The sequence below is a fragment of the Hippocampus bargibanti genome, linkage group LG08 (genome assembly GCF_051943395.1).
Source record: "Hippocampus bargibanti isolate YZ-2025 linkage group LG08, ASM5194339v1, whole genome shotgun sequence".
Lineage (NCBI taxonomy): Eukaryota > Metazoa > Chordata > Actinopteri > Syngnathiformes > Syngnathidae > Hippocampus > Hippocampus bargibanti.
The window spans coordinates 24,981,357-25,008,730 of NC_142741.1; the positions used below are offsets into that span (position 1 = coordinate 24,981,357).

The 27,374-nt window shown below is 41.1% G+C and overlaps 1 protein-coding gene across 2 annotated transcripts; it reads left to right on the forward strand.

Annotated features, from left to right (window-relative positions):
* The first annotated feature begins 1,489 nt into the window (after window positions 1–1,489).
* Window positions 1,490–26,130, forward strand: arhgef7a (Rho guanine nucleotide exchange factor 7a). 2 transcript variants are annotated; one of them, XM_089003436.1, is made up of 22 exons: window positions 1,490–1,925; window positions 4,387–4,470; window positions 7,046–7,130; window positions 7,272–7,405; window positions 8,668–8,869; window positions 8,952–9,040; window positions 10,003–10,097; window positions 10,185–10,280; window positions 11,383–11,505; window positions 11,599–11,737; window positions 11,819–11,878; window positions 11,966–12,112; window positions 12,911–12,997; window positions 13,068–13,146; window positions 13,219–13,358; window positions 14,371–14,592; window positions 15,443–15,536; window positions 15,787–15,876; window positions 17,717–17,902; window positions 22,677–22,776; window positions 23,655–23,709; window positions 24,375–26,130. In XM_089003436.1, the coding sequence occupies exons 1-22, from the start codon at window positions 1,761–1,763 to the stop codon at window positions 24,495–24,497; spliced, it is 2,595 nt and encodes an 864-aa protein (XP_088859562.1). In that variant the 5' UTR covers window positions 1,490–1,760; the 3' UTR covers window positions 24,498–26,130. The 2 variants fall into 2 exon arrangements, with proteins under 2 accessions (XP_088859562.1, XP_088859561.1); XM_089003435.1 differs by lacking the exon at window positions 17,717–17,902 and having other exon boundaries at window positions 1,493–1,925.
* The last annotated feature ends 1,244 nt before the right edge of the window (window positions 26,131–27,374 follow it).

Consider the following 27,374-nt stretch of genomic DNA (forward strand, 5'->3'; position numbering starts at 1 on the left):
TGGACTCCAATGGAGACAGATGCAGTGTGCAGAGAGCCCCACCCTGTGGCTTGAAGTGAAGCCTCCATGTAGTGTGTCCATAGGATCAATGTAAGTACAGTGATACCTCTGCTTACAAACTTAATTGGTTCCCAGACAGAGTAAGGTGAAAATTGTGTATCCCAAAAATTAATTTCCCTTCGGAAAGCATTAAAATGAGAATAATCCGTTCCCAGGTCCCCATAAAACATAATTTTCTAATTTTCTAAGCCTTAAAACTACACAAAATATACCTTATTTTATGTATAATAAATGTGCTATGGTATTATAATTAAAGAAATAAACTGTACTGTATAATAAAGTCGTTTTATTGACCTTTGTGATGGTCGTTGATGGCTTGATGGAATGGAGTGGCCGCTTTCATCAGCATTAAACACTTGATGAGGAACGTAGCCTTCTTCTTTCACCATCTTGAGGAACGATCCCTTGAAGCTGCTTTCTTTGCGATAATTTTACCTTGTTCCTCATCAATTGTGTTCTGTTTAGCTGGGTTGATAGCTTTTTGCATCAAATGTACAGATAGATTGCTTGTGCGGGTTATTTGTGGAGCTTGATTGATGGGAATTTTAACCTTGCAGTCTACACTCTGCCTTTGAACTATCAAAGTTGAAATAAGTCCAAATGTCACTGGTTTCTATTCATTTCGTCACTCTCTCTCTCTCTCTCTGTCGTCTGCCTATCTCTTTAATGTTTAAACCACCTCCCCTCACTGCTGCGTTCTTGACCAATCACATGGCTTTAACCGAAAACTGGGGGCGGGGAATAGAGGCCAAAAAAAATGTAGGCTGCCATTTTCTTTTTGGGAGAATGGCTTCACTCTCTGTCTGTAACCCCCAAAACTGCCACAAAATGATCTCACAAATGGCGAGATTCAGAAAGTCCCGCCCCCTTGTTTGTGACATCACGCCAAGCTACTCCTTCACAAACTGCCTTGCTCCAGAATCAAAACAATGGCTTCAGAGAGTTCCGATTCGGAGAATATACTTTCTTGTTACTCATCCAGTTATGAATATGATTCAAATAGTTCTGAAGAGGAAAGCATAAATGTTTGCAATCGATTAAAGAAGTCCTTCTGTATCAATTCAAGCCGTCTGGACTCCAATGAAGCGTCCCAGAAAATGCACAAGATGGCGCCCAAGCTCCCGTTGGAAATGGGCTGATTTGTCCGCTGGGAATTTGTGTCAATTTAACACCTTCTTTATGCGTTTTACCGCAATTGGTAGTCTTGGTGACTGTAAAGTGTCATTGAGAGTTTTGAAGGGTGCTTAGAAATTAAATGTATTATTATTATTATTATTATTATTATTATTATTATTATTAGCACAACACCATTGCAAAAAAAAAAACATTGTGTCAGAGCACATGGTGTCCGTTATTTTATGTCCCGCTGACAGGAAGTGGTCCATGAAAACATTTACCCCCACCTCCCCACACGCGTGCGTGACATCACCGAGCGACTGTCGTCGTCGGCAGAGTCTGACAGATTGAGGGAGGGGAAAACACACCACGGAGGAAGTGGAGAAGGCGGACCACCCCCTTCCTCCTCCTTCTTCTCCATCTATCTATCTTCTCCTCTCCCCCCGCGTGCATCGTCATTCCTGCGGACGCTCCGAGATGACAGCGTGAAACGGGGCCAGGAGCTGTCGAGATCCACGCACGCCCCTTCCCCCCACCCCCTTCTCCCACCCTCCGCGGCCTTTTTCCCCGACTCGAATGTGGCCATGAATTCGTCGGAGCAAACGGTAACATGGCTCATTACACTCGGCGTGCTCGACTCGCCCAAGAAGAGCATCGCGGACCCCGAGGCTTTCCTGCAGAGCTCCCTCAAGGACGGCGTGGTGCTTTGCAGGCTCCTGGAGCGCCTCAGCCCCGGATCTACGGAGAAAGTAAGAGAGCGATTGTTATACGCCGCCACCCCCTCCTCCCAAGCCAGACTCGCTCCGTCCGCATACGGTCGGCGTGTCTGTGTGTGTGTGTGTGTGCTTGCCCACATCCGTGGACGCGACGCGGTTTGTTGTCTGGCTTCTCTCTTTCTGCCCACTGGCCCATGAGGAGATTTCGTTAGTAGGTCACGACGTTATTATTATTATTATTATTATTATTATTGCTGTACGTGGAATACAACGCTCGTGCGCAGGTTTTAAAAATAACAACACAAATTATCACTGTGTAGCATGGGAATTGTTAGTTACACTGACGTCACCTTTTAATGTGTTTTATTTAATACGAAATGAACGCGATGTGCTAAAATGTGAAACATGTACAGTACTGTAGCTATAAGCCGCCATTGATTTGACCAGGCAAACGCAGTTTCTCTCTCTCTCTTTCTTTCTCTGTATTTTTAAAGACACAGTGTGGTGTTTATGTCCGTCAGCAAACAGCCCGACCCAGTTTCAATAGGAGCACCCCCCCCAGGGAGGTACAGTGATACCTTGGCTTACGAACTTAATTGGTTCCCGGACAGAGTGTGTAATGCGGAAAGTGTGTATCCCAAAAAATAATTTCCCATAGGAAACCATTAAAATGAGAATAATCCGTTCCCAGGTCCCCATAAAACATCATTTTCTACTCGCATTTTCTGGGTGCTACATTGCTGTAATTGACGGCTTGAATTGATACGGGAAGACTTCTTTAATCGATTGCAAACATTTATGCTTTCCTCTTCAGAACTATTTAATCATATTCATAACTGGATGAGTAGCAAGAAAGCATCTTCTCTGAATCTGAAGCCATTGTTTTGATTCTAGAGCAAGGCAAGACGTCTTGGGGTGACGTCACGAACAAGGGGGCGGTACCTTCTGAAACTCGAGGTCATTTTGAAGTAGTTTTGGGACACTTTAATTCATTTTTATTGGCGTTTTGGATTTGACTAAAAATATCAGCCTGCGTGTTTTGGGTATTTTAGATGCTATAAAACGCTTTTCTGATGTCAGTTAGGAACCCCCCCCCCAAAAACGGTGTCAGTTGTCCTTTAACTGATCTGTTGTTAGACTACTCAATAATATAACAAGTGCGATATGTTCAACAGCTACAGCGCTGCAGTTTTGAGAATCTGTTCACAAATGTAAATGTTACAGATCACAGTGAAATGAATACAAATCATATTAATTAGGTATTTTATCCTGATTTTTATTTTGATCTGTTTGTAATTAATAATAAACATGACATACTCTCAAAATAAATGCAAACAAAATTCAACATGAAGAAAGAACAACCAGTGTGCACAAGCAAATCATTTAGCTACACTTTAGCCGTGCACTTGCTCTTGGCATCAGTACACCCTCAATCCCAAACAGATTAGATTGACTTGAAAGCACACAGAGGCTCAAATCTGATTGACCAGGGGGAAAAAAATGCAAGAAACTCAAGCGGCGCAGTCAAAACATAGGTTCCAAAATTTTTGGAGCATTATTTTTTTAAAAATAATGACACAGTATTAGACTGTTGAGAATTCAAGCACCCACTGAGTCACATTTAAAAAAAATATGTTCTAATGTTTCAAATCTGTTTGAGTGGACCATAGTGAATCAATAGGGACGGGCTGTCTTAATTCGTTTTTATGTTTATTTATCTTAATCGTTTATGCCCCCTCTGTTATCTGAGAAACATCGTCATTTGAAGGTTGAATTTTCCTAAACGGGAAGAACTTGTCAATGTACAATGGGGGAAACCATCTTTCTGACGTCACTTCCTATGAGATTCCAACCCAACTCCATTCGTTTCTCAGTGTTTTTTTTTATTATTATTCAAATGGCATGCAAAGAAACAAAGTAAAAGAAACAAACAAACACTGCAAACAAAACAAAATCAATCAAACACACTGGCTTTGAATAGCTCGTGCAGCTTCTAGAAGTAATTCAAAAGTGCGTCTCAACAAATCTTTCTGCATTGTTAACATTTTGTAAACAATTGGGAACATACATTAGGCGATACATAATCGCGTCACAAACAATACATAACCGCATAAGAAGTAAGAATAGAACAGATAACCATCGTACAAAAAAAATTAAAAGAGTAGATATGAGAAGAGAGAGAGAGAAAGAGCGGAGGGATTCTCAATGTACTCCGGGGAAACCATTTTTCTGACGTCACTTCCGTTGAGTGTGTCCAACCCGACTCATTTCTATTCTCAAATCGCTACGGAAGCTCACAGGGTCAGTTGAGCACAGCCTTCCGGGGTGTTACACGCTCCAGAGCTCCCTCCACAGTGTTATTGTTAATCACCGCTATTATTGTTTATATTTACTATATTCGGTGGTTGTTAAATCATTCGGAACGCAAAAGAAATCCCCTACTCGTAGATTTTAGAAATGAGCCACTAATGTTGGCTTCCCACGTCCCTTCCAGATCTACCAGGAGCCCAAAAACGACGGCGAGTGTCTGAGCAACATAAAGGAGTTTGTCAAGGGCTGCACATCTTTCCGCGTCGAGGTAAGAGTCCTTCGTATGTGAGATTTTAAAACATCACCTAAATATTCTACCCCGCAAGTTACGTTTTAAATGCTAATATAAAACGCTTCAAGTGGAGATTGTGAAACAAAGCTTGCCGCTGTGCTGGCAATGGGGGGAGGAGGCTGCAGCCGGGGAACAGGCACCCATCGCCCGGCTGCGTTTAAAGGACAACCGAATTTGTTAAAATGGCTTCAAATGACTTCTGCTGAGCGTATTTTACAAAGATACTACCGCATATAGCTACATTTTACGTTTTAAGACCCGCGCAGAATATTCCTGAAGTCTTGTTTTTGAGTTGGTGACGAGTCCGTACGTGACGTCACTGAAGGAACGCCCCTGACCGAAAAAAAAGACACATTGTAGCAGTCCTTCCATCACGTCAATGTATTTTTCTGTACTTGTTTGGTTTGAAAACCTCGTGTTGCACCAAAAAGCCGCCACAAGAGGGCGAACAAGCTTCATGGAAGGAATTTATCAGCCTGTGGAAACAGGCTGATTAATTCATCACAGTACAAACTGTACTGTATAATAAAGTCGTTTTATTGACCTTTCTGATGGTCGTTGTTGGCTTGATGGAATGGAGTGGCCGGTTTTTCAGCATTAAACACTTGATGAGGAACGTAACCATCTTCTTTCACCATCTTGAGGAATGATCCCTTGAAGGTGCTTTCTCAGCTATAATTTTACCTTGTTCTTCATCAATTGTGTTCTGTTTTGCTGGGTTGATAGCTTTTTGCATCAAGCGTACAGATGGCTTGTGCGGGTTATTTGTAGAGCCTGATTGATGGGATATTTTAACATATAAGGCGCACCATATTTTGAAGAAAATCAAGGCTTTTGGGTGCTCTTTCTACACCGGAAAATACGGTAATTGACCCGCCGCTTTTATCAGAATGTTATGCCTCCATGTGGGGATTTTTTAAGGTCATACTTTATTATATCACGTGGCAGTCAACATTTGCCGACACGCATTGTGTTTGTCATCATATTTCTCTTGTTTGATTGGTGAACCATTTGAAAAAGTGACCGTTTTGAAATATGCTTTCGCACTGGATGGGTCATTTTCTGCGAATTTTCGCGTGCGTAAAGCACGCACACAAATACTGTGTACACTTGTATCGTCGCAGTGTTGAAAAACCTGAAAGCCACATCCACACATCACCTCGAGGCATATCAGCAATCAGAGCGGAAGATGTTACGAAGATTCGATTCTCCGTCGCTCATCTTTAGTATTACTGAAGCACAAATAAGCAGCGCGCTTGAAAGATACAATCGCTGCCATTCATACTGAGATAGTCACACTGATGTGAATGTTGACGTTGAACGGCATCGGTTTTCATTTTGCGACTGTCGCCGTGTCTCCATGATAAGTTCTGGTTGTTCTCAGTGCTGCCGCTGTCATGTTATTGACATCATTTTTTTGAAAGCAAAGGCGATGTAAGTGAATTGTACTTCGGAAATACTTTAACGGTGAAAGAATTGTTGTTATAGACGCTCCCCATCTTATGAACGAGATACGTTACCGAGCGGTCGTTTGTAAGGTGAATTTGTTTGTATGTTGCTTCAGTGCTATATCTTGTGTGGAATGTATGCTTAAAGGACAACTGACACCATTTTTTTTTGTTTCCTAACTGACATCAGAAAAACGTTTTATAGCATCTAAAATACCCAAAACACACACGCTGATATTTTTCGTCAAATGGCAAAACACCAATAAAAATGACTTAGTGTCCAAATACGACTTCAAAATGAAACCGGAAATGGCCAATTTCAGAAGGTCCGGGCCCGCCCCCTTGTTCGTGACATCACACCGATACGTCTTGCCTTGCTCGAGAATCAAAACAATGGCTTCAGATTAGGAGAAGATGCTTTCTTGTGACTCATCCAGTTATGAATATGATTCAAATTGTTCTGAAGAGGAAAACATACATGTTTGCAATTGATTAAAGAAGTCCTTCCGTGTTTGAGGCATCTGGACTGCAATGGCGACCAAGCTCCCTGTGAGGAATTAATCAGCCCGTTTCCACAGGCTGATACATTCCTTATATGGAGCTTGGTCGCCCTCTTCTGCCTCTTTTTGGTACAACATGACGTTTTCAGACCAAACAAGCACAGCAAAATGCGTTGACGTGATGGACGGACTGCTACAATGTGTCCTTTTTTTCGGTCAGGGGCGTTCCTTCAGTGACGTCACGTGAGGACTCGTCACCAACTCCAAAACAAGACTTCCGGAATATTCAGCGCGAGTCTTAAAACGTAAAATATAGCTATATGCGGTGGAATCTTTGTCAAATACGCTCAGTAGAAGTCATTTGAAGCCATTTTACAAATTATGGACAAAACTTGTCCGTGAGACGTCGGTTGTCCTTTAAGGTTTCTTACGCTGAATTGAATGTTTATGTAGTCCTACAACTCAATATTCTGCGGGTCCTGGAATTTGAGTGCTAATGACAAAAACCCTGGCACTGGAGGACATATTTTTGCACATCATCTGGCGATGAAAACATTTGTGACGCTATCAACCACCTCTCGTTGTCTCCCGTCTCATCCGCAGCCATTTGAGGCCAATGACCTGTTTCTCGGCCTGAACTTCTCAAAGGTGCTGAGTAGTCTGGTGGCTCTGAATAAAGTAACGGCAGGTTAGTGCAACTCTCTGTGTCAAGCGTTTTCTACGAGTGGTTGTTTCTCATCGGAAAACAGTCGAGTCGTCAATCAACGTGTTGTGTGGGCGCCGATCGCAGCTACCAAGTCTGGGGTATTTTTATTCATCTCCTCTCCAGATATCGGCGTGGGCAGTGATTCAGTGTGCGCCCGACACTCTTCCGCCCATCGTATCAAGTCCTTTGAGTCTCTTGCCTCCCAGGCTTCACTGGGTCGCTCTTCCAAGCTGCTGCAGAACCAGTTTCGCAGTCTGGTAAGTCCAAAATGTTGGATTGTGTTGAATCACATATGCCGACCGATGCTGTCGCTATATGTATGCTGATAATTACACCCATTTGCAGTTTTACTGTTATACTTTGGATTACGAACTTAATTGGTTCCCAGACAGAGTGTATAAGGCGAAAAGTGTGTATCCCAAAAATTAATTTTCCAAAGGAAACCATTCAAAGGGGAATAATCCGTTCCCAGGTCCCCATAAAACATCATTTTCAAATTTTCTAAGCCTTAAAACAAAATATATCTTATTTTATGTATAATAAATGTGCTATGGTATTATAATTAAAGAAATAAACTGTAAAGTATAATAGTCGTTTTATTTACCTTGGTAATTGTCGTTGATGGCTTGATGGAATGGAGTGGCCGCTTTCATCAGCATTAAACACTTGATGAGGAACGTAGCCTTCTTCTTTCACCATCTTGAGGAATGATCCCTTGTAGGTGCTTTCTCTGCGATAATTTTACCTAGTTCCTCATCAATTGTGTTCTGTTTAGCTGGGTTGAGAGCTTTTTGCATCAAGTGTACAGATGGCTTGTGCGGGTTTTTTGTGGAGCCTGATTGATGGGAATTTTAACCTTGCAGTCTACACTCTGCCTTTGAACAATCAAATTTTAAACAAGTCCATATTTCACATTTTTCTATCCATTTTGTCACTCTCTCTCTGTCGTCTGCCTGTCTCTTTAATGTTTAACCACCCCTCCTCACTGCTGCGTTCTTGACCAATCACGTGGCTTTAATCGAAGACTGGGGGCGGGGAATAGAGGACAAAAAAATATCGGCTGCCATTTTCTTTTTTTGGAGAATGGCTTCTCTCTCTCTGTCTGCAACCCCCCCCCCCCCATTGCTGCGTTCTTGACCAATCACGTGGCTTTAACCGACGACTGGGGGCGGGGAATAGAGGACCAAAACAAGCCGGCTGCCATTTTCTTGTTAAGAGAACAGGCTCGTTTGCGAACGACACATCACTCATTGTGGCAGCCTTGTGTGTATCCCGAAAAATAGTTTTTATGCCAAGGTAAAATTGTCATAAATTTAACGTTCGTAAACCGGAAAGTTCGTAAGCCAAGGGGTTTGTTAACCGAGGTATCACTGTACACCAATTTGCAGTTTTAGTTCTAGATACCACCAAAGCCTCGTCTAAATTGCACAGTCGAACATTTTAGTGTCATTGGATATTTTCTTTGTCATCATCAGATCAGAGCTTCTCAAAATGTATTTTTTTTCCTTTCTCTTTTCAGGACATGTCAGAGAACAGTGGGCAGCAGCTGCTGGTGAAGGCGCGTTTCAACTTCCTGCAAACCAACGAGGATGAACTCACTTTTAACAAGGGTGACATCATTGGGGTGACTCGTCAAGAGGATGGGGGCTGGTGGGAGGGCACCCTCAACGGCAAGACGGGATGGTTTCCTAGCAACTATGTCCGTGAAGTCAAAGGCTGCGGTGGGTGCCATTACTGTTTTTTTACAGACGTTAAGATGTTTTGTATGGAGGCTTTCACTCTATTTTATTTCTCTTCCCATAGACAAGCAAGTGTCACCTAAATCCGGTACCCTTAAAAGTCCACCTAAAGGCTTTGACACATCGGCCATTAGCAAGACATATTACAACCTGGTAAGCAGGTTAGAAATACAGTGATACCTCGGTTTACGAACCACTTGGCTTACAAACGTTTCGGTTTACGAACGTTAAATTTATGAACATTTTATCTTGGCATACAAACTATTTTTCGGGATACACACAGAGCTGCCACAGTGAGTCATGTGTCGTTCGCCAAGGAGCCCGTTCTCCTAACAAAAAAATGGCAGCCGGCTTGTTTTGGTCCTCTATTCCCCGCCCCCAGTCGTCGGTTAAAGCCACGTGATTGGTCAAGAACGCAGCAGTGATGGGAGGTGGTTTAAACATTAAAGAGACAGAGAGAGTGACAAAATGGATAGAAAACAGTGACATTTGGACTCGTTTCAACTTTGATAGTTCAAAGGCAGAGTGTAGACTGCAAGGTTAAAATATCCCATCAATCAGGCTCCACAAACAACCCGCACAAGCCATCTGTACACTTGATGCAAAAAGCTATCAACCCAGCTAAACCGAACACCATTGATGAGGAACAAGGTAAAATTATAGCAGAGAAAGCACCTACAAGGGATCATTCCTCAAGATGGTGAAAGAAGAAGGCGACGTTCCTCATCAAGTGTTTAATGCTGATGAAAGCGGCCACTCCATTCCATTAAGCCATCAACGACCATCACAAAGGTCAATAAAACGACTTTATTATACAGTACGGTTTATTTATTTAATTATAACACCATAGCACATTTATGATACATAAAATAAGGTATATTTTGTGTAGTTTTAAGGCTTAGAAAACTAGAAAGTAGAAAATTATGTTTCATGGGGACCTGGGAACGGATTATTCTCATTTGAATGGTTTCCTATGGGAAATTAATTTTGGGGATACACACTTTTCGCCTTACACACTCTGTCTGGGAACCAATTAAGTTTGAAAACCAAGGTATCACTGTAGTTTCAACTGTACTTTCTGAATTGATGATGGAGCTTCACATCTTTTATTTTAGGTGTTGCAGAACATTTTGGAAACCGAGACTGAATATTCCAAGGACCTCCAGATCCTCCTGACAAATTACCTCCGCTCCCTTCAGAGCTTCGAAAAGTACGACCGCATTGCAGAGTCAGAGCCACAGTGCGAAACGAACACAACTAAATAGTCACAAACCCTCTCTCTCACCTCGTCCTCCAGGCTTAGCGGCTCGGATGTATCTCTTATCCTTGGAAACCTGGAGGAGATCAGCACCTTCCAACAGATGCTCGTCCAATCACTGGAGGAATGCACCAAGTATATCCCCCGCCCACTCCCACTCTCCTAAATAGTCCCACTGCAGCAGCAGCAATCGTGGCAAAAGCTTATTTGGAAACACTCATATAAAGCCCTCTAGTGTTGGTCTTTGGTACTGCAATGTTAAACATAATAATACTCATACTAATACATACTACTACTACTACTACTACTAATAATAATAATACATTTCATTTATAAGCGCCTTTCAAAACTCAAGGTCACCTTACAGTCACTGGATCAGTTTTTCTGTGGGTGAGCAGCGGCAGCCACACGCGCCAGCGTTCACTCAATCAACCCGGAAGTAACTCGGATAAAAAGCTAGCCAGCTAATAGACAGCGAACAGATAGCTTGCCAGGCCTTCACTCAATCCGGAAGTAACTCAGATAGAAAGCTAGCCAGCCAATATACAGCCAACAGATAGCTAGCTAGGCCTTCTCTCAACACGGAAGTAACTCAGATAGAAAGCTTGATAGCTAATAGACAGGTAACAGATAGCTAGCTAGACCTTCACTCAACGCGGAAGTAACTCAGATAGAAAGCTAGACAACCAACAAATAGCTAGCTAGGCCTTCACTCAACCCGGAAGTAACTCAGATAGAAAGCTTGCTAGCTAATAGACAGCTAACAGATAGCTAGCTAGGCCTTCACTCAACGCGGAAGTAACTCAGATAGAAAGCTAGACAGCCAACAAATAGCTAGCTAGGCCTTCACTCAACCCGGAAGTAACTCAGATAGAAAGCTAGCCAGCCAATATACAGCCAACAGATAGCTAGCTAGGCCTTCTCTCAACGCGAAAGTAACTCAGATAGAAAGCTAGACAGCCAACAAATAGCTAGCTAGGCCTTCACTCAACCCGGAAGTAACTCAGATAGAAAGCTTGCTAGCTAATAGACAGCTAACAGATAGCTAGCTAGGCCTTCACTCAACGCGGAAGTAACTCAGATAGAAAGCTCGATAGCTAATAGACAGCTCATAGCTAAGTAACTCGGATAGAAAGCCAGCTAATAGACAGCTAAAAGATAGCTAGCTAGGCCTTCAGCCAATCCAGAAGTAAGCATTTTTAAGTGTATCAATTCCTTTGTTGTTATTTCTTTGAAGGCTTCCAGAGACCCAGCAAAGGGTGGGTGGCTTCTTTCTCAACCTCATGGCCCAAATGAAGGCTCTTTATGTGGCTTACTGCGCCAACCACCCCTGTGCGGTCAACGTGCTTACGCAACACAGGTCGGCCGTCTTTGAACGCACCGCCGCTTTCTCTTTAAAACCAAGTGATCACTTTATTTTTTTTTATCCGTCAATTGTAATTGTGTCCTAAAGTGAGACGTTGGGGGAGTTCATGGAGGGCCGAGGTGCCGTCAGCCCCGGGATACTCACCCTGACCACGGGTCTTAGTAAACCTTTCATGAGGCTTGACAAGTACCCCACATTGCTTAAAGAACTGGAGCGCCACATGGAGGTGCCGTAATGTCGACATCCTCACAAAGGTAGTCGGAATATCTTCTCGTAATTATGACACAACACGTTTGATGTCTTCCAGGAGAATCACCCTGATAGAAGTGACATCCAGAAGTGCATGGCGACTTTTAAACATTTATCAGTAAGGCAAACGTCGCGTAGTAGCTTTTCGCTTCACAGTCTTACCGTATGACTAAAATTTTGCTCGCCCGTTTTATCGCCATGTCAGGCGCAATGCCAGGAAGTGCGCAAGCGTAAGGAGCTGGAGCTGCAGATCTTGACCGAATCCATCCGACTGTGGGAGGGTGACGACATCAAGACTCTGGGCTCTGTGCTGTACATGAGCCAGGTCCTGGTGCACAGTCCTGGGGCAGAGGTAACTCCACACTTTTTCCTTCTTCGGGGGTCACCCTTAAAGGCCCATTTTCGACACCATTTTTTTGTTTCTTAACTGACATGAGAAAAACGTTTTATAGCGTCTAAAGTACCCAAAACACAAAGCTGATATTTTTAGTCAAACGCAAAACAGCAATAAAAATGAATTAAAGTTGCCCAAAACTGCCACGAATGAGCTCAAAATTGGGGAGATTCAGAAAGTCCCGCCCCTAGTTCGTGATGTCACGTCAGGAAACTTCTTCACAAACTGCCTTGCTCCAGAATCAAAACAATGGCTTCAGAGAGTTCAGATCGGAAAAGGATCATTTCTTGTTACTCATCCAGTTATGAATATGATTCAAATACAGTAAAGTCTCGTTATATCGATATCGGATATATCGATATTCCCGGTTATATCGATACTATTTCTATGCACGCACGGAGAAAATTACATGCAAACAGGGTCGGATATATCGATAGTCCCGGTTATATCGATATTTTTTCGGACTCCCTTGAATATCGATATAACGAGACTTTACTGTAGTTCTGAAGAGGAAAGTATAAGTGTTTGCGATCCATTAAAGAAGTCCTTCCGTATCGATATGAAGCATATATGAAGCTCCGTGAATAAGCAATATAGCATCAATTGGGTGATATGTGACATATAAGGAAGGGCATGAATAACAAATAATATTTGCATTTCTGGTTTCATATCTGCTACTGTTTGAACAAAAGTTTTACAACTACTGTACATTGGTTCTCAATAAAGATGAAGACATTTTCTGTCTCATCCTTTCAGGAAAAAAATGAGCGATACCTCATGCTTTTCCCCCACGTCCTCCTGATGTTGTCGGCCAGCCCCAGAATGAGCGGCTTCATATTCCAGGTTAGTGTCAAGAAATACGCTCCCATGATTCTTATTTATTTTCTTCTCATGCTGTGTTTTCCATCCACAGGGAAAACTGCCTCTGGCCAGCATGTCGGTGAGCAAGCTGGAAGACTGCGAAGCTCACAAAAATGCCTTTGAGCTCAGCGGTAAACCTCCTCGACATCTGCGACTTGCGGCATTTTGTTGCGTGTTATTACACGGTCTTATTTTTTGCGCAGGCTCCATGTTTGAACGTCTTCAGGTGTCGTGTACCAATCAGCAGGACCTGCAAGACTGGGTTGAACATCTAACACGGCAGATCAAGCACACTGCAGCGACAGCGCCCAGCCACAAACCTCTCGCTGTTCCCTGCCACACGGTGGGGATCACACTCCCCTTTTTTCGTGTTTGTTGTCATCCGATTTCGAATACAATGGGTCCTCGGTTTACGAACGTTACATTTAGGAAAATTTTACCTTGGCATACAAACTATTTTTCGGGATACACACGGAGCTGCCACAATGAGTGATGTGTCCTTTGTGAATGAGCCCGTTCTCCAAACAAGGAAATGGCTGCAGACTTTTTTTTGTCCTCTATTCCCCACCCACAGTTGTTGGTTAAAGCCACGTGATTGGTCAAGAACCCAGCGGTGTGGGGGGGGGTTAAACATTAAAGAGACAGGCAGACAGAGAGAGAGAGAAAACACACACACACACACACACGAAAAGGAGAGGACAGAGCTTGAAACAAAAAAAAATGAAAAGGGAAAAACAGGTAAAATGGTGAGAAAATGGATAGAAAACAGTGAAATTTGGACCCATTTCAACTTTGATCATTCAAAAGCAGAGTGTAGACTGCAAGGTTAAAATATCCCATCAATCAGGCTCCACAAATAACCCACACAAGTCATCTGTACACTTGATGCAAAAAGCTATCAACCCAGCTAAGCAGATCATAATTGATGAACTAGATACAATTATCACAGAGAAAGCACCTACAAGGGATCATTCCTCAAGATGGTGAAAGAAGAAGGCTATGTTCCTCATCAAGTGTTTAATGCTGATGAAACCGGTCACTCCATTCCATCTATGACCATCACAAAGGTAAATAAAATGACTTTATTGTACAGTACAGTTTATTTCTTTAATCATAACACTACAGAACATTTATTATACATCAAATATGGTATATTTTGTGTAGTTTTAAGGCCGAGTAAATTAGAAAATGATATTTTATGGGGACTTGGGAACGAATTATTCTCACTTTAATGGTTTCCTATGGGAAATTAATGTTTGGGATACACACTTTTCGCCTTACACACTCTGTCTGGGAACCAATTAAGTTCGTAAGCCAAGGTCCCACTGTACATTGGAAACACTTTGTCTCCTTAGCTTCCATCCCATCCCGTCACACCGTCCCGGCACGCGGAGGGCAGGGCCATGACGGTAGCCCCCACCTACCACACTCTTCCACACCCTTCCTCCCATGGAACGTCTCACAGCACCTTGATGTGGGGCCCCTTGGAACCTCCCAACACACCCAAACCCTGGAGCTTAAGTTGCTTGCGGCCCGCACCCCCACTGCGACCCTCTGCAGCCCTCTGCTACAAAGAGGTGAAAGTCTATGAATTATGGCGATTGATTTTAACTCATTCGCTGCCAGACATGTGCAAAAAAATGTGTCCAATCTAGTGCCAGGGTTTTTGTCATTGTCACTCGAATTGCAGGAGCAACAGAATATTGAGTTTTAGGATGACATAAACATTCAATGCAGCGTAAGAAACAGTAGGCTCTCTTCTTTCATCAGAATGAAAGAGTTAATTCCTAAATTATATGGGTCTGGAGTTATATGAGCTTGAAATGAGGGCAGCTGTACAAAATTCAATTCATTAATAATACAAAATAAAATAAAATAAAAACAAATACAAAAACAAAAATGAAAGTAAGAAAATAAATAAATAAAACAAAAATAAAAATAATAATAAAAAGTAATAATAATGATACAAAAAAAAATAATAATATAATAATGATAAAAATAACAATGATAAAAATATTAATGATAACACTAATAATAATAATCATAATAATCATAATAACAATAAGATAATAGTCACAATAAAATTATCGTAACAATAAAATAAAATAAAAGACTAAGACTTAAGACAAACAAATACAAAAATAAAAATAAATACAAAACTAAAAATAAAAATGATTGAGTTAAAAGGTGGAAAATAGGAATTAAAACCCACGCAAGCACGAGGAGAGCATGCAAACTCCACTCTGTAAGGCTCCAAACCAGAAGTGCACCCTGCACCTCTGCGCTATGAGGCTGACATGCTAAATTTCTCAAGAAAATTAATAAAAATCAGCCTCTAGATTTCCGCTGAGAAAATCTCTTTTATTTATGACTTATTGTGAATTTCTCCCGTTCAAGCAGTAATGGCCGTCCTCTCTTTGTGTGCAGGATCTAAGTAAAAGTCCGAAAAGTGTCAAGAAACTTCTTCCCAAGCGCAAACCAGAGAGGAAACAGTCAGAAGAGGAGTTTGCCTTAAGGAAAAGTATGTTTTCTTCCCTCTTTATATCTGCAGGATATTTGTGGATGATGAGCGCTGATACTGGAACCAAAATATTATCTCTCAGTATGAGGTCATAACCAACCACAACAATAATCGTATCGCTAACTCAATCCCTTTCTTTCAGCGTCCACCCGAACAGGACGTTCTCTTCCACATTGACGGACAGACAATAACGTCTTATTATATTTCAATATATTTTATATGATATTTTCACTATATTTGTATATTTCAGGCACCGCTGCTCTGGAAGAAGACGCCCAGATCCTAAAAGTCATTGAGGCCTACTGTACCAGTGCCAAGACCAGGCAGACGCTCAACTCCAGTAAGGAAAAACAACAAAGCTACCTTGTTTGGCCCCATTGTAGTTTATTTTTTCAAGTTAGCTGTAGATTAGGTAGACAAGCTAATATACAACTAATAGTTAGTTGTAGATTCGGTATAAAACTTGTTCTTTGGCGAGATGTTACATCTGCTGAAAAATAATGAAAAATGTACAGTGATACCCTGGCTTACGAACTTAATTGGTTCCCAGACAGAGTGTGTAAGGCGATAAGTGTGTATCCCAAGAATTAATTTCCCATGGGAAACCATTAAAATGAGAATAATCCGTTCCCAGGTCCCCATAAAACGTAACTTTCTAATTTTCTAAGCCTTAAAACTACAGAAAATATACCTCATTATGTATAATAAATGTGCTATGGTATTATAATGAAAGAAATAATCTGTACTGTATAATAAAGTCGTTTTATTGACCTTTGTGATGGTCGTTGATGGCTTGATGGAATGGAGTGGCCGCTTTCATCAGCATTATACACTTAATGAGGAATGTAACCTTCTTCCACCATCTTGAGGAATGATCCGTTGTAGGTGCTTTCTCTGCTATAATTTTACCTTGTTCCTCATCAATTGTGTTCTGTTTGGCTGGGTTGATAGCTTTTTGCATCAAGTGTACAGATGGCTTGTGCGGGTTGTTTGTGGAGCCTGATTGATGGGATATTTTACCCTTGCAGTCTACACTCTGGCTGTGAACTATCAAAGTTGAAACTCGTCTTCCTGTCTCTTTGTTTAAACCACCTCCCCTCACTGCTACGTTTTTGACCAATCACGTGGCTTTAACCGAAGACTGGGGGCGGGGAATAGAGGACACAAACAGTCGGCTGCCATTTTGTTGTTAGAAGAATGGGTTTGACACATCACTCATTGAGTCTGTGTAAGCTCTCAGTCGTACAGGAGTGGTCCATCGATGAGAAGGTTTCTTCAGCCGTCATCTGTACAAAAGTGAAGGTTTCGGACGTTTCGCCTCCTATCCAAGAGACTTCGTCAGCGAACTAAAGTCTGACTGGTCGTATCGGCCCCATTTATAGTCCCGCGCCCCCCCCAACCTGAGAGTAGGGACCTATCATAGCTGTGTCCGGCACCACTAGGTCTGGACATTAGGGATATATAAATGGGGCCGATACGACCAGTCAGACTTTAGTTCGCTGACGAAGTCTCTTGGATAGGAGGCGAAACGTCCGAAACCTTCACTTTTGTACAGATGACGGCTGAAGAAACCTTCTCATCGATCACTCATTGAGGCACCTCCGTGTGTGTATCCCGAAAAAAGTTTGTATGCCAAGGTAAAATGTTCATAAATTTAACGTTCGTAAACCGAAAAGTTCGTAAGCCAAGGGGTTCGTAAACCGAGGTATCACTGTATTAGAAAAATAGATTTTAGTCAAATGTTCTTTTATTTGCAATTTAGAAATATCATGCTCCAATGAATGTATTTTGTTGTTGTTTTTTCAATCAGTTGTGTATACTTCGGCAATGTGGTTAAATCGGGCCCATCAATTTTAGAATTTGGCCCCTTTTTCAACTAGCCTCCTTTTCAAATTTCCTAGATTCATTCCTCGCTGACCTTTATTAACCCGATGTCCTCAACTGTGCCTTCTAACAGTAAATTTTCCTTCTTCTATCTCCCTCCTCTCATCATCGCTCCGGTTGACCTTTTTCCATTCTTTTCGTTTGCATTGGCTCCATTGTCCCATCCCGTATTCCCCCCCCCCCCCCCTACAATTTTGTCATTTGTTGTGCATGAAAACCTGCACAAACCTTCCACCCATCACTACCCCACCCACCACATTCCCGCACCCCCCCCCCCCCCCATAACCCCATCCCAGCCTGGCAGGGCACCGACTTGATGCACAACCACGTATTGGCCGACGCCGATCGGCCTTCTGTGGACTCGCCGGGCCGCCGCAGCAGCGTGTCTCGGCCGGAGTTGAGCTCCGACCTTTCGGAGGATTCAGACTACGACTCCATTTGGACCAGCCACACATACCGAATGGGCTCGGTGCCACGCAAGAGTTGCATCTCGCACCAAAACTAAAGAATTCTTCTTGCGGTGCCACCTAGCTAGCGCGCTTACCTCTTTTATCGTCTGAATATTTTTTTCTTCATACAGTGATACCTCGGTTTACGAACTTGTCGGTTTACGAACGTTAAATTTATGAAAATTTTACCTTGGTGTACGAACTATTTTTCGGGATACACACGAAGCTGCCACGATGAATGATGTGTCGTTCACAAACGAGCCCGTTCCCCTAACAAGAAAATGGCAGCCGGCTTGTTTTGTTCCTCTATTCCCCATCCCCAGTCGTCGGTTAAAGCCACGTGATTGGTCAAGAATGCAGCAGTGAGGGGGAGGGGGGTTTATAGACAGAGAGAGAGAGAGTGTAGCCATTCTCCAAAAAAGAAAATTGCTGCCGACATTTTTTTAGTCCTCTACACCCCGCCCCCAGTTTTCAGTTAAAGCCATGTGATTGGTCAAGAACGCAGCAGTGAGGGGAGGTGGTTTAAACATTAGAAACAGGCAGCTGACAGAGGGAGAGCGACAAAAAAAAAGTTCAAAGGCAAAGTGTAGACTGCAAGGTTAAAATTCACATCAATCAGGCTCCACAAATAACCCGCACAAGTCATCTATCTATACACTTGATGCAAAAAGCTATCAACCCAGCTAAACAGTACACAATTGATGAGGAACTAGGTAAAATTATCGCAGAGAAAGCACCTACAAGGGATCATTCCTCAAGATGGTGAAAGAAGAAGGCTACGTTCCTCATCAAGTGTTTAATGCTGATGACTCCATTCCATTAAGCCATCAATGACCATCACAAAGGTATTTATTATGACTTTATTATATAGTACAGTTTATTTCTTTACTTATAATACAATAGCACAATTATTATACATAAAATATGGTATATTTTGTGTAGTTTTAAGCTTAGAAAATTAGAAAAATATGTTTTATGGGGACCAGGGAACGGATCATTCTCATTTTAATGGTTTCCTATGGGAAATTAATTTTTTGGGATACACACTTATCGGCCTTACACACTCTGTCTGGGAACCAATTAAGTTCGTAAGCCAAAGTATCACTGTCTATCTATTTATTTATTCATTTGTTTTTGTTAAATTATTTGCTTTATTTATTTTGGGACAGTTGTAGGATTTTGAACGCAGCTCCCTGTTGCCTTTGCCACTTTCCCCCCCTTCAATGTGCCTCCTCTCTTTCTGTAGCTTTCATGCAGTAAGCGTTTGCTCATTCCTGTTTATTTATCTTGAATGTGAACCCCCCCCCTTCGTGGGGAACCCTTTGTGGCCCGTAAGAGTACATTTCTGAGTTGTCGGTCAGAATCAAAAAAAGGGGGGAGTGGGGGAGAAAAGGAGACGTGGCAACAGCCTTTCCTGTCTGATATTCATAATAATAGTAATAATAATAATAATACATTTCATTTATACACACCTTTCAAAACTCTCAAGGTCACTTTACAGTCACAGGATATGTTAGATAGATAGAGAGCCAAATAGCTAGCTAGATAGCTAGCTATCTGGCTAGCTAGCTAATAATAATAATAACAATAACACATTTTATCTCCAAGCGCTCTTCAAAACTCCCAAGGTCATTTCACAGTCACATGATATGCTAGATAGCTAGCTCGATAGCCAAATAGACAGCCAGCTACATAGCTAATAGATAGCTATCTAGCTAATAGATAGCTAATCATAATAATAATAACAATGATACATTTCATTTATAAGCGCCCCTCAAAATCTATTACACAAGGCTATGCTATGCTAAGCTAACTCATATCTACCTCCAGCTCTGTTCAAAGTGGAAATTTCAAATAAACGCTTTAAAATTGTGGTAGAGGCTCAACCAATTTCCCAAAACGTGTAAAATGTTATTAGGCGATTGATTAAAACTCCGTACAGACATTCTTGGCGAGCTAACATGCTACCTGTTGTTTAGCCTCCTGAAGGTGTTGTCTGGCCTGTCACTATTTTCATGAAGAAGTATTTTTCCAGTGTTGGTACTAAAAAGTCTGAAGTTGGCATCTATTTAGAGTACTATTATAATAGTCCACTTTACACTCAATTTTGTTTGTATTTATTCTGTAATCTTGTTTTTAATTTTATTTGAATGTCAGTGTTTACAAAAGCAACCATTTTTGGGTGGTGGTTTGGTTAAAAGGTGAAATAATTTCCATTATTTTTGCACAATCATGTTAAAGGACAGTGGTGGATTGAGAATGTGTCAAAATGCTATCCTTTTTTTTTTTTTTTGTCATCTACCGAAAGCGTGTATGATACAGTTCCTTAAAAGGGAAATGTATTAACTATTCAGTGTTCCTGTAAAGTAATATGGTGTAAATGCTCTTCCTTTAACATTGAAGAGCCACAAAATCATTTTATCAGAACCATTTCTATGTATGAACGCCTTCAATCTCAGAATACTGTCGTTTTGAAGTAAATATTTGTAGTCTTCAATCTTCAGAAATATGCTCTAAGTGAGGCTTGAAAAGGATCTACGAACACACTCGAAACTCGCAAACATTCTCAGTGTGCTAGAAGTTTATGTATGAACTCTCTTAATCTCACGACAGTGATACCTCGGTTTACGAACACCTTGGTTTACCAACTTTTTGGGTTACGAACGTTACATTTTAGAAAATATTACCTTGGCATACAAACTTTTTTTTCGTACACGGAGCTGCCTCAATGAGTGATGTGTCGTTCGCGAACGAGCCTGTTCTTCTAAAAACAAAATGGCAGCCGACTGTTTGTGTCCTCTATTCCCCGATCCTAGTCTTCGGTTGCAGCCACGTGATTGGTCAAGAATGCAGCAGTGAGAGGGGGTGGTTTAAATATTAAAGAGACAGGCAGACGACAGTGAGTTTCAACTTTGAAGCCATTTCAAAGGCAGAGTGTAGACTGCAAGGTTAAAATTCCCATCAATCAGGCTCCACAAATAAGCCGCACAAGCCATCTGTACACTTGATGCAAAAAGCTATCAACCCAGCTAAACAGAACCCAATTGATGAGGAACTAGGTAAAATTATAGCAGAGAAAGCACCTACAAGGGATCATTCCTCAAGATGGTGAAAGAAGAAGGTTACGTTCCTCATCAAGTGTTTAATGCTGATGAAAGCGGCCACTCCATTCCATCAAGCCATCAACAACCATCACAAAGGCAAATAAAATGCCTTTATTATACATTACGGTTTCATTCTTTAATTGTAATACCATAGCTCATTTATTATACATAAAATAAGGTGTATTTTGTGTAGTTTTAAGGCTTAGAACATTAGAAAATTATGTTTTATGGGGACCTGGGAACGGATTATTCTCATTTGAATGGTTTCCTATGGGAAATTATTTTTTGGGATACACACACTTTTCATCTTACACACTCTCTGGGAACCACTTAAGTTCGTAAGCCAAGGTATCACTGTATTCAGTCTAAGGGAGGGAGGTTTGAAGCGTTTCTATGGACGCTCTCAATGTCAGAAGACTGTGACAGTCGGCTGAAGAGTATAAAGAGCACATCGTCCCTTTTCTGTAAATAATAGTCGTTAATTGCCACAGGGGGAAAAAAAATACATTTAGTGAGCCGTAGGAATATCACTGTCCTGTATCGTGCTATACTTTGTGACAGTTGTATCCTGTGGAGTCAGCATTTGGGACATACAGGGTGAATTCTGTCTTGATGTGCACCATGTCTCGATAAGTCACTCTTGGAGAATTGTTCAATCTCAAAATGGCTGTATTATGAGTTTGGAATAAATCTGTCTTTTGGTAGATGTGCTTTCTGGTGATTTTGTACTGTTATTTAAAGGACAACCGACGTCTCCGGACAAGTTGTGTCCATAATTTGTAAAATCCCTTCAAATGACTTCTACTGAGTGTATTTTACAAAGATCCCACAGCGTATAGCTATATTTTACCTTTTAAGACTCGCGCTGAATATTCAGGAAGTCTTGTTTTCGAGTTGATGACGATTCGTGACGTCACGTCAGGAACGCCCCTGACCGAGAAAGCGACACACAATGCATTTTGGGTACTTTGTTTGGTCGTGTTGATCCGTGTTGATGGCGAAATTAGAAAGAAAAACACATAAATAACGCAATGGTGAATCGTGTGTTGCACCAAGACTACTATTTGATACTAGTTGACACAAATTCCCAGCAGACAAATCAGCCCATTTCCAACGGGAGCTTGGGCGCCATCTTATGCATTTTCTGGGCGCTACATTGGAGTCCAGACGCCTCAAAATGAGACGGAAGGACTTCTTTAATCGAAGGCAAACATTTATGCTTTCCTCTTCGGAACTCTTTGAATCATATTCATAAACTGGATGAGTAACAAGAAAGCATCTTCTCCCAATCTGAAGCCATTGTTTTGATTCTGGAGCAGGGCAGTTTGTGACCAATAGTTATGTCACGAACAAGGGGGCGGGACTTTCTGAATCTGCCCAGTTTTGGGACACTTTAAGTCATTTTTATTGGTGTTTTGCATTTGACTAAAAATATCATCCTGCGTGTTTTGGGTATTTTAGATGCTATAAAATGTTTTTCTGATGTCAGTTAGGAAACAAAAAAAGGGTGTCGGTTGTCCTTTAAGGAGCATGACCTCTTAGTTTTCACTTTTTTTCTTCCCCTTTCCATGTTTACGTGTGCTCTCTGCACGACTAACACTTTTCTCAAATTGGTGTTGCCAAGACTTGAAAGTTCGAGAAGGTAAAACAAAGCAACCTTTTCAAGTCTATGAGCCCCTTTTTCTTTTTTTGTCTTGAAACAGGACCACGAAGGGAAACGGAGCTTCATATGATCATTCCCGGCGAGGAGAAATTCCTGCTCGATGACTCCAGTCGTAACGGACAAAACGCAGTGGAAGAGAAGTATTGATTTATGGTTTTAAAGTATTTTTCTTTGCTCCGGGCGGCACAGTTTACAGGCCAGATATACTGACCGTGTTAGATATCCCTGCATACTCCGCAATTCGAGACACGCTATCTGCCCCGTGATTAGTTGGTGACGAGTTGATGGTGTTACCTGCATCTCGGTCCAAGTCTGCTGAGAATCGCGCCACCCAATTGAGGATAAAAAAACAAATGAGTTAGCTGAAAAGTGTCAAATACCGTTTCAAAAATATCATAAAAACATATTCAATGCGAGAAATGACAAATATGAATTTACAAGAACAGTAAAGCAGTCAAGAAAACAATCTTGATACAGTGATACCTTGGCTTACGAACTTAAATGGTTCCCAGAAAGTGTGTGCAAGGCGAAAAGTGTGTATTCCAAACATTAATTTCCCATTGGAAACCATTAAAATAAGAATAATCCGTTCCCATGGAACATCATTTTCAACTAAATAAGCCTTAAAGGACAACCAATTTTTTTGTTTCCTAACTGACATCAGAAAAATGTTTTATAGCATCTAAAGTACCCAAAACATGCAGGCTGATATTTTTAGTCAAATGCAAAACACCAAAAAAATGACTTAAAGTGTCCCAAAACTACTTCAAAATGACATCGGAAGTGGCGAGTTTGAGAAGTTCCAAGAACCGGCTCGTTCACGAACGACACATCACTCATTATGGCGCTCCGTGTGTATCCCGAAAAATAGTTCGTATGACAAGGTTACATTTTCAGAAATTTAACGTTCGTAAGGCGAAACGTTCGTTAGCTAAAGCGTTCGTAAGCCGAGGTATCACTGTATTTTATTTAACCCATTACTTATAGCTCATATTTTTTTTCTTCCCTGCCTTTCAAGGAGCCTTGTGGATGTGGTGTATGCCCTGAGGGATGAGGTACAAGAGCTAAAACAGGTAAATGCTAAAGATATCGATCTTTTACTAACATTACAAGACACTGTTCAAAGAAACACTTTGACATTGTGAATCACACAAAATAAATCATTTGCCACAGCTCTGAACTCATTCGCTGCCATTCCCAAATTTATTTGGCAATTGAAAATATGACATAGATGATATGACAGATGCGGGTTATTTGTGGAGCCTGATGGGAATTTTAACCTTGCAGTCTACACTCTGCTATCAAAGTTGAAACGAGTCCAAATGTCACTGTTTTCTATCCGTTTTGTCACGCTCTCTCTCTGCGGTCTGCCTGTCTCTTTAATGTTTAAACCACCTCCCCTCACTGCTGCGTTCTTGACCAATCACGTGGCTTTAACAGACGACTGGGGGCGGGGAATTGAGGATCAAAACAAGCCGGCGGCCATTTTGTTGTCAGGAGAACGGGCTAGTTCGCGAACGACCCATCACTCATTGTGGCGGCTCCGTGTGTATCTCGAAAAATAGTTTGTATGCCAAGGTAAAATTTTCATAACTTTAACGTTCGTAAACTGAAAAGTTCGTAAGCCAAGGGGATCGTAAACCGAGGTATCACTGTAGTTCAATACGCCTCTGCAAACAAAAATATGATTCCCACTTATTGCCTAATTAAAGATATACTTTATCTTGTCCATCTGTAGGATAACAAGAAGATGAAACGATCGCTTGAGGAAGAGCAGAGAGCGCGCAAAGATCTGGAGAAGGTCGTCAGGAGGGTGTTGAAGAGCATGAACGACCCCACGTGGGATGAGACCAACTTGTGAAACTGCTTTAAAGCATTATCGCCAAGGACAATGTGCTCTCTTTTTTTACTATCTCGTGCATGTTTGAATTGTTTCAAAACATTCCTCCAACATAAGCGTCAAAAGACAACTCGAGACATATGTTCTCCTCCTGTTTACAATCATTCCACTGGATGCCTTCGTTCTGATGTGCTGACACACAATGATATTATGGACTAGCGTGAATCCCCGCCATGCCATTTCATACCCTTTTCTCTTATGTCTTATGTTATTTAATTTTTTTTAATGAGTTAAAGGACAACCGACACCATTTTTTTCTTTCCTAACTGACACCAGAAAAACGTTTTAGAGCATCTAAAATACCCAATACACGCAGGCTGATATTTTTAGTCAAATGAAAAACACCAATAAAAATGACCCAAAATGAAACCGGAAATGGCCAGTTTCAGAAGGTCCCGCCCCCTTGTTCGTGACGTCACGCTAGGACGTCTTGCCTTACTCTAGAATAAAAACAATGGCTTCAGATTTGGAGAAAATGCTTTCTTGTTACTCACCCGGTTATGAATATGATTCAAATAGTTCTGAAGAGGAAAGCATAAATGTTTGCAATCGATTCAAGCATTAACCCGTCTCCACAGGCTGATAAATTCCTTACATGGAGCTTGGTTGCCCTCTTCTGCCTCTTTTTGGTGCAACACAATGTTTTCAGACCAAACAAGCACAGCAAAATGCATCGACGTGATGGAAGGACTGCTAAAATGTGTCCTTTTTTCGGTCAGGGGCGTTCCTTCAGTGACGTCACGTACGGACTCGTCACCAACTCAAACACAAGACTTCCGGAAATATTCAGCGCGAGTCTTAAAAGGTAAAATAGAGCTATATGTGGTGGAATCTTTGTAAAATACGCTCAGTAGAAGTCATTTGAAGCCATTTTACAAATGATGGACACAACTTGTCCGGAGACGTCGGTTGTCCTTTAAAGTGGTGATACGATCACTTTGCAATCGATTAAAGAAGTCCTTCCGAATTCATTTTGAGGCGTCTGGACTCCAATGTAGCACCCAGAAAATGCACAAGATGGCGTCCAAGCTCTGTTGGAAATGGGCTGATTTGTCTGCTGTGAATTTCTGTCAACTAGTATCAAATAGTAGTCTTGGTGCAACACACAACGATTCACCATCGCGTTATTTATGTTTTTTCCTTCTAATTTCGCCATCAACACGAAGTTTCCAGACCAAACAAAGTACCCAAAATGCATTGTGTGTCGCTTTCTCGGTCAGGGGCGTTCCCTCCGTGACGTCACGTCAGGCATCATCATCAACTCGAAAAAAAAGACTTTCTGAATATTCAGCGCTAGTCTTAAAACGTAAAATATAGCTAAATGCCGTGGAATCTTCGTAAAACACGCTCAGTAGAAGTCATTTCAAGTTATTTTACAAATTATGGACACAACTTGTCCGGAGGCGTCGGTTGTCCTTTAATGTGTAAGTAAGCTTGTTTTTTTTTATGATAATTCTGTTGCATGGTTATTTTGTTGTCTTATTTTCTGGTGTGTCGGCGTGCTGAGGGAAATGATCAGTTGTTGAACTTGTATAGTGTAAATAGGGCGAAAAAAAAAAAACGTTTTGGGAGACATTAAAAAAGATTTGTTTTTCTTGGTTGTAGTTGTTCATTGATTAGATCATGCACTCACTAGTAAAAAAATACTTTTTCAACATTGATTTTCAAAATGTTGGAAAAAATACATTCCAAAAAAACATGCATCGTAGGCTGAAGAAAAACTAAATTGTCCTCAAATGAATGAATGTGAATTGTCGTTTGTCAATGTGTACACTGCATACCTGTGAAATTATACGATTCCCCCGTATTTTATACGTTTTTTTTAAATAATGTACGGCGCACGACAACTTTTATACGGCAAACCAGCAAAAGTAATCAATTGTTTATATACTGTATTTTTTTTTTCTCGCTGCGTACGGTCGATTGATCAGGGCATAAAGTGCGCATGCGCAGTAAACTGCATTTCTGCGTTTGTTCGCGTTTTTTTATTATTTCAAATAACGTACGACATACTACAACATTTATCCGGGAATTGTAGACATTTATAAGGGAAGCTATTAGCTAAGGTAGACAGGTGAATTTCATTGAATTTCACTATTGCGCGAGGATAGTTTAGGAGCTTCTCCACCTCGATTCGACGTCACTTCCGGTTGTCAGATTAACACCTGCCTTGTAAAATTTCGTTATACGGAAAAGAAAATCGGCACATGGATCCCGAGAATATTTCTTGGTGTAAAGGTGAGTACTCTCCGTATTTAAACGTTTAATTTATATGCATAAATTGCATGACGATAACACGCATGTTAAGTTTCATAAATCGGTGTATTTGCAAATGCTCTGTGGTGCGTTTGAAAATGCTGTGAGCGTTACAAAAGTGTAAATTAGAAGTAAATAAAACACAAAAATGCTTTCATTGTTTATTTTTACATTCAATTAGTATAAAATGTAATGCTTTTTACATTTTCTTTTGTTTTACTTGACAAATTATTGTGAGTATTGTGGTCAAAATCTGGAGTCTCCAGACCAAATCGTGAGATTTAACATGTATGTGATAAAATATGACCGAATTAGCGTTGCTCATTAACTAACCAAATTAAATACCAAATATGGTTCATTAAAATTTCGGTTTGACGATATGGATTCAAGTTCTGAGTTGTTTTTATTGTATACTACTGACATTTGAAACCAGATAAAACAAATGTCATGTTTAACACCGAAATGCAATTTCACCATGCTTAATATTTTTCGGTGCATGCCAGTAATAATCTTGAACTTATTTTTACGTTTTAGCCCCAATCTTATTGTGAAACTTTGTCAGTTTAAAAATCTTTTATTTGT